The sequence below is a fragment of the Lytechinus variegatus genome, chromosome 2 (genome assembly GCF_018143015.1).
Source record: "Lytechinus variegatus isolate NC3 chromosome 2, Lvar_3.0, whole genome shotgun sequence".
Lineage (NCBI taxonomy): Eukaryota > Metazoa > Echinodermata > Echinoidea > Temnopleuroida > Toxopneustidae > Lytechinus > Lytechinus variegatus.
Window position 1 is genome coordinate 81,928,037 of NC_054741.1, and position 10,914 is coordinate 81,938,950.

General features: G+C 36.5%; 1 protein-coding gene across 1 annotated transcript; it reads right to left on the reverse strand.

Moving 5' to 3' along the window:
• Positions 1-1,392: 1,392 nt before the first annotated feature.
• LOC121409255 (60S ribosomal protein L23a-like) lies at positions 1,393-6,456 on the reverse strand. The gene is made up of 5 exons (XM_041601131.1): positions 6,348-6,456; positions 4,229-4,338; positions 3,152-3,291; positions 2,049-2,295; positions 1,393-1,489 (listed from the first exon to the last, which is right to left on the reverse strand). Exons 1-5 carry the CDS (start codon positions 6,370-6,372, stop codon positions 1,475-1,477), a joined length of 537 nt encoding a protein of 178 aa, XP_041457065.1. The 5' UTR covers positions 6,373-6,456; the 3' UTR covers positions 1,393-1,474.
• Between the last annotated feature and the right edge of the window lie 4,458 nt (positions 6,457-10,914).

Here is a 10,914-nt window from a genome sequence, read left to right on the forward strand (position 1 = left end):
AAATCTGCATGAGTAAACAGGAAAACTATGTCCAAGAAGAATGTTGGTAAAACAGAAGTTTAACTGTTGATACTTTGATATGAAAAAGTGCTTAGGCTTGTGCAACTTTATTGAAGGTTTCTAAGTTCCTAGCATTATTTTCATTTTGGGTGTTATGCTTTAATTTCTAGACAGTTATTACCAGTGGAGTCAACAAAATGATAGACCAAAGAATGTGATGTATAAGTGGAGTTTTTGAGTCAGATTGGCCTACCAAAAGTTAGAAAACTAACTAGTGATACAAACTTGCCACTATTGACCTAAGAGACTTTTTTTTTTTTTTTGGGGGGGGGGAGTTTTCTGAGCTTAGTACAAGTATTGCTAATATAAAAAGTCTATTAATTCCACCATCTCTCTATTACAATTTTCTGACATGAGTATAAAATACATTTCTCTCTCTTTACTCAAATCATTTTCCCCTCTTCCACTTGCCTACTATAATCATTTTCCCCTTTCATCTATTTCTCATCATCATCAGTGTAACCACCAGTCCACCATCATCATCCCTATTATCTTCATCATCACCAACATCTTCATCATCACAACTAATCATCATCATTTACACCATCACATATTAATTTATAGTAAATAGTGGTATTAAAATACGAGCTGTGATTAGCTGGATTGGTACCATGTGACCTCCCTTCAAAAGCTATATAGTACTGATGTAGTAGATGTACAATATGAATTTCGATTTTTGGAGGGTAAAACCTGTGTTAAATTGGGGAAATATTGATTGATGGCAATGCGCATTTAGCCAGTAAGCCCTGCGCGTCTGCATTTATAAACGCATGCCGTTAAATCTTTTTTTTTTTTAGTAAGGTCACCTTTTCCTGCCCCATGCAAGGTACATTTTGGATGGCATGTGTGCAACGGTACGCATGTTTGACATTTGGCCTCCCATTTGCTTGCGTACAAGCCAAGTAGGCGTTGTACAATTTCCTATAATAAATAGTGAAGGTTCTATCATACAATATAACTGGAATATATGAATTCTAAATATAAAATTATCCCTCATGCAGGCCTATTTGACCTCTGCCTTTGGCCTTGGTGAAATAAACCTGCACTCAGGATAATTTTATATTTGTTGTACATATAATCCAGTATGTTGTACAATACATTGTACACCATTAATATCATCATCAATTATCATCATCATCATCATCTATTTCTTCATGCTTTGTGCATCCTCCCAATGCAGACAAACATTAGGTTTGTGATCTTAGGGAAGCAAATGCTATAAATGCTATGAATATGATGCACAAACCAGTTAGAAATAACAATTTAGAGAATCTATGAAGTAACAGGACAATAAATCAAAACACAAATCAATGCCAATTGTTTTGTTACCTATTTACACTGTTTATTATGTTAACAGTGCCAATGATCGTAATGCTACTGTCTCCCATCACAAACCTGAGGCTGGTCTGGCTGTTTAGATAATACCAATCTGAAAAATGAAGCATAAAATATAAAAAAACATAGTCAATGGTGCATTTCTTTCATGCTTTCTAACACAGAAGAGAGTTGAAACTTAACATCTAACCACCCCCCCAACAAATTAATACCCATATAATACAACAGAATATATAACACTGTGTAAACGACAATTATGCCCCCCCACATGTGTGCTTTAAGATTAGTGACAATAAGCAATATTGTCAAGAGAAGTTTTCAAAATCCATGGTAGGTTACTTTATCATAGCTTTTGATCTAGTAAATTTTGAGATAAATAACACTACATGTAGACTATGTGAAGTCGTAAACCAGTATGTGAAACAATATATTTTACCCTGGAAAGGAAAACAGTACAATGAATACTGAGATAAGCACATCTAGGCAAGTGAATCATTGTTACTTGGAAAAAAGACCAGAATCATATGGCACATGATTTTTCTTTTACTTACACTACATAAAACACTTAGATGGCCATCTTGTTGGTTTCACTACAGAGTTATTAGTTACAGCAGCTAGAATATACAGTATGTTTACCTTTGATTGTTACTCACCTTGTTGGCGACATCCAAGGCATCATAGTCTGGAGCTAGCCTGACGTAGGCCTTCTTCTGTCCATCTGGCCTGATGAGTGTGTTGACCTTTGCCACATCAATGTCGTAGAGCTTCTTTACGGCGGTCTTGATGGTGAATTTGTTTGCCTTCAGGGCAACGATAAAGACCAAGGTGTTGTTCTCCTCAATCTTCTTCATGGCGCTTTCTGTCGTCAGGGGAAACTTGATCGTGCTGTACTGGTCAAGTCTAAAAAATGAAAGAAAATAATGAAAACAAATAGTCAATGAGCTTATTTTGAAAGAACATATTCTTTAAGCAGAAATATCACTCAGAAGTAAGCCTGAGTCAAATCGATTTTAAAATCAGTGTTATATCGATGTCATCGAGCGCCGGTGCAGATTTTGCAAAATCGGTGCATCGAAAAAAAAATAACAGTGCGAAGAAATATGGCCATTTCGTTTGGTACACACAATCATCAAAATAAACAGTAATGTCTATCTAAACTGCTAATTTACTTGATTTACTTGATTACTTGGAATTCGTTATCAATCGCATGTGCGCGCAAACCAGAAAATTATGACGCGATCAACATAAAATAAACCTTGCTTTCATGAACAATATTAATATCATGACCAAAGAACATTATTTAATCATAATATTTTAATGATAACTTGCATATGACCAATATTAATATGAATTTAGACCTTGATGTAAAACATTTGTATTTTGTTTCAATTTCTAATGACGGATCATATCATGATAGAGTCAGCGAGTTCACTTTTCTAATACAAGTGGGCTATACAGGGGTCTTTAAAGGCCGATGTTTCAATTCCCGTAGGGCAGCAGCTCACCTGATGCAGTATCATCTCCTGAGCATTTTTGGTACCATTTTTATTAAAATTGGCCAAAAACTGTGGTGCTGCCCAAAAATCTTTTCTGGGTGGGCGTGGCCCCAAATATGGGCATGTCTGAGTGCATTTTTGTAATAACATTCATATACAATTGCACTTCTAGTTTTTCTTTTCCTTTCCTACATTACCCCTTTTCTCTTTCCCCTCCTGAATAAAGAATTTCATTGACAATTTCAATGAGAAGTTGTTACCTTGGTCTCCTGGGAATACTCTTTCTTGGGTACTTGGGTTGGCGAGGAGCCTTGAAGGTCTTGGGACGACGGAATGTCACCTTGGTGCGAATTTTCCTCTTGCGAGTAGCATGGGTTCCACGAAGGGCAGCTTTCTTGGTCTTTGAATAGGAAAGAGGTGTGTAATATTGTAAGTGGAGCACACAACATGTAACTTAGTGGAGCACTCGGATAAACCCCAGATAAACACTTTGCGTTACATTCGAATTCTAAAGGGTAAAGCCTAAAACAATGTCACATTTGAAGTGTATATTATCAAAAGTCAATGACCACTACACTTTCGTTAAATTTAATTAGGCCTTGAGACAAAGTATGTGGGGACAAAGCTAAATGGTTTGCATTGTCCTACTTACATCCTCTCATAAAAATTTGATCAAATGATTGAGATGTCACATTCTAAGATGGCTGCTGCATAAAACAATTTATTTCAAGTGATGTTTTGGCTGATTTTTTCTTTTGCTATTTGGGTAACTTAATCAATATGTTCACCAACTGTCACAAAATTGGGAAATATTGACATGCAATTCAACTTATCCACATTTACATGACAGGACATGTGGGCAAAATGATACAAACCATGTTGCTTTGCCCCAACATGCTCAAATTAGTGTGTGGTGGATGTTAGATCTACATAGACTTGAAAATGCAATTGTATTTTTGGATGGAAATCTGAACATATATCCACTTTATTTTCATTATAATTATTAGTTAAATATACATTCTAAATTCACTTTAAAAACAGTATGTTGGAAAAACTTTGGTTATCTTAAGGTGCATCATTTTTCCCTCTATTGCACAAAGGTTAAACATAATACCCAGTTTTTTCATGTCTATAAAAAAAACCCTTAATGACTTTAAGGCCTCATTGGAATGGTAGGTGGTAACTGATTATATAACTCACAAAACTGACCCATTATCAAAGCTTTAGACAGGCTACAACTCTGAACCCTCTTTCCACACAAATCTGAAAGGGAAAGTACAACAAATATTAATTTGAATCATTCTTTTATATCTGACCCTTGAAAGAAGCCAAATTACCTTGAGTGCATCTTGTTTAGCCTTGGCCTTTGCCTTGGCCTCAGCTCGGGCCTCAACCTTAGCAGCAGATTCTCGCTGAGCTGGGCCCTTCTTGCCAGCCTTGCGCTGAGCTGCGGGAGAAATTACAAAAAAAATTAATAAATCAATTAGGTAATGTATAATTATAACACTTCCGTTCTCATTTAAGTCCTTTATAATAAAAGACTTAAATGAGAACAGACGTATCAATCCTTGATAATTAAGTACATGGCCTATCGGAAAGAAGTCTTAGGGATCTCAATTTAAAACAGCCATAAAACTTTCAACTTTCACCGCTTTGTTTCACTTATTTTTCTCACATGTTTGGATCCCCCTTTCAGGGAAAAATTGAATAATTAATTTTGGGGCATGGGGGTATTCCAACAAGGCTGCAGTTGTCTTTTCCGCGACTCTATTTGAGGTCAACCGATGAAACAGAGACTGAAGCTTTTCAGTCTAACATTAGATGATGCAGAAAAAGGTGGTCTGTACTCTGTAGGTAAGGTGCCTAAGTCGGCAAATCTAATAGGTATCTGCACAATTCTACTAAAAGATGACCTGAAATGACCAACTAGCACCTGCTGCAATACATAAACATATATTTACTAATTTATTTATTGATATGTTCATATTCTACAATCATCAAAGTACATTTCATAATCATGTAATACCCGGTACTATAAACAAAAAAAAAATATCTGAATTGTGAGCAAAGCAAAAGAGTTTGCAGACATAGGGCACCACATTTTCATGCAATCTAAAAATGACTGGTGGTTTATCGAAGAAAATCATGGAACATATATTTCTCTCAGATTTTTATAAGAAATTTTTGGCAGACTTACTCATAATATTAAACAAGGAATATAATCAACTGACACTATTTGTGGAATTGAATAGAAATTAATATTTAATCTTTAAGATAATTTTTAGGGATGCAGACATGTCAGACTCAAAGGGTCTTACTACTGGACACTTCATTCATTCAATCATTTCAGACACAATATTTTGTGAAAAGTATTGCTAAACACATGCGTGACCAATTTTTTTTTGCGGGCTTTATTTACACATTTTGGCCCTTTAACAAGTTGTTGCCTATATCACCCCACGTAAAAAGCTTGGGGGAAAAAATACCCTTAAACACGTTTGGCTAGTCTAGCTTCGGAAAAATAAACATACCGGTACCCTAAATACGATTGACCCTGTGATTGACCGTTGACCAGTCTTTCAAAACCACCTTTTTCTTTGAAAATCGGTGTTTTTGATACCCTTAACGAATGCACGTGCGGCCTGCGTCCAAAACTGAAAAAACCTGCATGTGTACAATATATAATTTGACTGCCCCCCCCCCGGAAGTTTTTTACTGGGGATGCTGCAAATTAGTTATAAATTTAAATTATTTTCTGATGCATAACCAAAATGCGCTTGTTCTGTAATACAAGGCCAGTTGGTTACTTATCTATAACACAATTGCACAATCACTCAGTTTAGTCTACATATCACAGAGACAGCGAGATTGAGACATCTCACTCAACTTCAAGTTCAATCAATATCGCCTCACTCATCAAATATTCATGGCAATTAATAATCAACATAGACGTCATATTAAACCAGGTGAATATTTTGATTAAAATTCCAAATGTGACTTTTTTATTTAGTCAATAAATAGATGTTTGCCACCATGAATGGACATGTTAAATGGGGTTCTTAACTTCTTGCTGAGGTTATCAGGAATGGGCTCATATACATGTCCAACCGATCAAGCAAATCCGCCTGTGCGAGACCACACTGCAGAACTGAACACACGTGCAGTGGACCCTTCATTTTCAGTTCACTACACCTACAGCATGCAGCACACACCACTGCACTGCACAGCGAGCTATGCTAGCACACATGGATCACGACACGTTCGTCTGAACTGGGCTCACTCTGCCTTTGACGACTCATTATCATGGGTGAAATATTACTTAATTAAAACAACAAAGTTTTATACAGAATGTTAGAACATAATCTGTAATTAATAGAGTATGTTATGACATTGGTATTATGTAATGAAAATTCCTATGTCATTCAGTATTATCATATAAAAACCGTCGATAACTACCCTCTGTTCTTGACTTGGGAGCCATGTTGAACGAAAAAGACTGTTGCAACGAAAGTAGAGGGCAGCAACACTTTGCAGTCTCTTTGCAGAGTTGCGCAAAGAGCCAAACTCAACTTTGCATGGTCGATCATGGGGACATTAATTTTACTTATAAAAATCTAACTTATATAGGGGTAAATCAGGTAGTTGTACTTCGTAATTTCGAAGATTCGTTATTCTGAAGGTTAATCCGAAGGTTCGTAATTCCGAAACACGTAAATTGCAGTGGCGTAACAGGCCGGGCGAGGGGCAGACTCCGTACCAGATCCCGGACCAGATCCCCCTGGCAGATTTCACCGGGAGAAACGGGAAAAGGAGAAAAGGGAGGGGGAAAGAAAGGGAAAGGGACAAGAAAGGGGAAAAAAGAGGAAAGGAGGAAGAAGGAAAGCAAAAGGGAAAAAAGAAAAGAAAACAAAGAAAAAACATATTTATAAAATGGAAAAACGCTGGAGGAAAGCGGGAAAAGGAAGGAATACATAGCATGATTAAGCCTTAATTGAAATGAATTAAAATTTGACAAAATGGCAAACACTGAAGCGAGAAAATGAATTCAGAGCCAAAAGCTGAATTGCAAAACAAAGAAAAGGGACAAGAAAAAAGAAAGAAAGAATTTAATAATACGACCGGGCTGCCGATGATTGAAAATAAAGAACGGGAAGAAAGGTGTATAGGGCCTACAGCATACAAAATTGTGTTAATAGCTTGCTAAATTTTATGCAATAACGGCCCGAATAACGGTCGCAATCATTACTTTGGCTAAATCTCCAAAGCTACCCGAGGCCGATGCCCCAGACCCCATGTAGTAGGAGCTCTTCATCTGTAACCTTCAAACTTTTATAACGCCCCGTGTATGGGAGGGGGGGGGGAGTTCCACACCCAAGGGGAAATAAAAGAAAATATAGGAGGCAACGTTTATAAAATATGTTATTTGCTGAATCGGATGGACATTTTGTCACATTATTTGAATTTTAATTCAAATAAATGCTGTTTTTTCGAGCTCGCTTCGCTCTCTGGCGACTTTCTTACATTTCCATGTTGTGTCCCCTCAAAATGTTTGGTTCATTACGCAAATGCGTTGAATTAATGTTGTGCAATAGCTATTTATACCAGTGATTTGATAGCAGCAATCTGTAAGGTTTAAAATGGCTTTATATTGATAACAAGAGGTCTCCGCCCCGGACCCATCCCGCATATAGCACTGGCGTACAGATGGAATGGTTGGGCCATGGCCCCTAAAAGTTCTACAACCAAGAACAAAAAAAAAAAGAAAAAGTGTAAGATATGTTTTTTAATGAATAAAGTGTAAGAAATGTTTTCATGAAAACGTTATTTTATTTCTCGCTCGGGGGATATGTTAATCAGCTTTTTGGCATGCACATGTGCCTACTTTGCCCCTCGAGCACAATCCTGTTCACAGTTGCAAACAGATCAAAAAAAAAAAGAGAGAGAGAGAGAGAAGGGTGAAATTTGATATTATTTTCTGAATATTATGTCAAAATCTACCCCAAATTTGGATTTTTGCTCGCCTAGCTCGCTTCGCTCTCTCACAACTTTTAAAAAAGATTCTGTCCAATACGCTATTATCTGGCCCCCCCAAAAGAAAGCCTCATTGCACTTTTGTCTCGGGAAATTTTTTGGCTCTTGCCCCCCGCACCCCCCCCCCCCTCCCCTGGCCACCGACCCCTGTTACGCCCATGGTAAATGATTGCCTCAGTATACTTCGATGTTTATTAATCCGAAAATGAAAAAAGGTTCATTCATTAGAATATTTGTGGCATTATTCCAAAGGTTCGTCAGTCCGAAAACGAAATAAGGTTCGTTATCCCGAAAACGAAATAAGGTTCGTTATTCCGAAAACACTTTAAGGTTTCGTTATTCCGAATAAAGGTTGGATTATCCGAAAACGAAATAAAGTTCGTTGTTCGAAGGTTTGTTAATTCGAAAAGTAAATAAGGTTTTTAATTCAGAACGTTCGTTAATCCGAAAAATGAAATTATCGGTGGCGAAGCAGGGAAAACTGAAAGGGAAGCGTGGTGGGGGGACACAGCGTTGCTGTTCAATTGTTATATGAGGATGGGGAAGCAAAAAGAAGGAAGGCGGAGCAAAGTAGAGTAAATTCTGTTTGAAGTGATTTCTGATTATGTTAAGATATGTATGCTTTATTTTTCGCGAGAGAGTGTAACGAGCAAGCAGTTTGGATTTTTTTTTGTCAATTAAAAGCTTGGGAGGTGTATATTGCGAGCGTGAACCGCAAGCTCAAACTTTTGGACATTTCAATAAGAAATGAAAATAAAACAATTCTGAGCAGTTTTTGTAATGATTAATAAGATGTGCATCTACCTGAAGAATTAACACGAGTGCGAAGTGCGAGCTGAAATATACTCACCAGAAAAGGAACCTGTTAAGGACTGCGTTTATAGTGACTCATGAACTTCATGATACATCGAAGAATGCGAGTGCGAAGCGCGAGCTTGAAGGCCAAGACACCCAGAAAAATGTTGAATTGTATCAATAGAGGAAAATCAGACAAGCATAATGCTGAAAATTTCATCAAAATCGGATGTAAAATAAGAAAGTTATGACATTTTGAAATTCCGTTTATTTTTCACAAAATAGTTATATGCAATATTTAGTCACATCAGTAGCGGACCGTGATGACCCGAAGGAGACAAATGATTGGAGGGGCAATATTCTTTGTAAACAATGCTGTGCCCCTCCAATGCTTTGTCTCCTCCGGGTCACGATCTGCCACTGAGTGTTAGCTCATATATATTTCTTTTGTTTTTTATTGTTTGAATTATACAATATTTGAATTTTTTACAGATTTGACAATAATAAGGATCAACTTGACTGATCTACAAAATGTTAAACAATTTTACCGGACTATGAGGATAAAGATTTGTATATTTCATATAATAAAATACAACATAAATAGTGAGTGAGTGATGTCATCAGTTCCCCCATTTGCATACCGACCGGAATGTGCATAATTTATACTAGTATACATATTTTGTGAAATTAAGCGAAACTTAAAAAATTTCATAACTTTCTTGTTTTACATCCGATTTTGATGAAATTTTCAGTGTTATGCTTGTTGGATTTTTCTCTCTTGATTCAAAGCAACTTTTTGTTGGGGTTGACTTGTCCTTTAATTTGTATCGGTGCCATGTTTTTTTTTTTTAAGTCGGGGAGCAATTAAAAGATATTCCATAAAGGATATGCCCTACTTGGAGTTTTAATTTCGAAAACGGCACATTTCATTTCGGGGGAAAACAAGGGAATTTTCCTTTTCCCACTTTGGAAAACTGAGTATTTCGTTTCTATATACGAGGATTTTTTTTTTGGGGGGTGCAACTCGGACAGCTGCTCCCTGCCCCCTCCCCCAGCTTTCATTTATCCGGTTTAAACATAAATAAAATAAGTACATGATAGAAATGACGAAACTGAATATTTTTACAAGTACAACTTAAAACAAACAGACTAGTGAACATCAAACAAATAAAATATAAATGCATTCAAAGACAAAACCACTATACGAAAACCAGTATAAGCATGATAAGAGCAAAATTATTATGATCATGGAAGTTATCAAATCAAATATCGATACGGGGCGTGTTGATGCATTTTTAAATTGTTTTGTCAAAGTTCAATATGTTTACTATAAAAAGATGCATTCTTGATTTAATGTTTATCACTTATAAACCTTTAAAAAATCGCTCTGCTTGGGGGGGGGTGTTTGGACAAGAATAGGGAGGATATATATAGACACCCTTTTTGGCTGGGGCTGGGCAAAAAAAGTCATCTGCAGCCATCGTAGCCAGCTTTTCGGAATGAGTGGGGGGAGCACTTATTTAACATTAAATCTATAACATGCATATACATGGATCGACCTTTCGCCAATGAGGGGGGGGGGCTTTCATTCACAAGTTTCCCCGATCGGCTGCTCAAAGCTTTTTTTTTCTTTAAAGGGGTACAGTGACTTCTAGCTTTATTCTTATAAAGTATCTCATGATCCCTGATTGAACAATGCGAACGCGAGAAGCAAATTTCAGGAATTTTGTCCTAAAAATTGAAAATTCCTGAGCAATGTTTGTGATTATGAACAAGACGCGTGGAACTAACGAATTACTCCATGGTTCTAATTTTGAAAAAATGTTCGGACTCCCAAATGATAAGTTCATTTCCTTTTCTTACTTTTGAAGTATTATATTCATACATGTAAATTTAAGAATAATCCTCCAAGTTTTGCTCTTTTTAAAACATTTGTTAAAAAACAACAGGGCTTGGAATATTAATAGCTAAGAAAAAATCAAGTTGCCCGCTCATTTTAAGAAGTGGCGATTCACCTTATAATTTGGCATTCAAAAATGTCAGCAGGTTATACTAACAGTGTATATTTTGTATAACAGGCTTAGTGCCCCATATTTTTTTTAAAATAATACTGCACTGTATTGGTTATATGGTTGTAGACATCAGATCCCATTTTTTCATGCAACTTGTATCTCAGTTTCATTGATATACTTGTTCG

Coding starts and splice junctions, on each gene's coding strand:
- LOC121409255 (XM_041601131.1), bottom strand. CDS start 6,372: ATGGCTCCCAAGTCAAGAACAGAGG. Junction 4,339..6,347: donor TCCCAAGTCAAGAACAGAGG/GTAGTTATCGAC, acceptor TTTCTCCCGCAG/CTCAGCGCAAGGCTGGCAAG. Junction 2,296..3,151: donor AGTATTCCCAGGAGACCAAG/GTAACAACTTCT, acceptor TTCATTTTTTAG/ACTTGACCAGTACAGCACGA.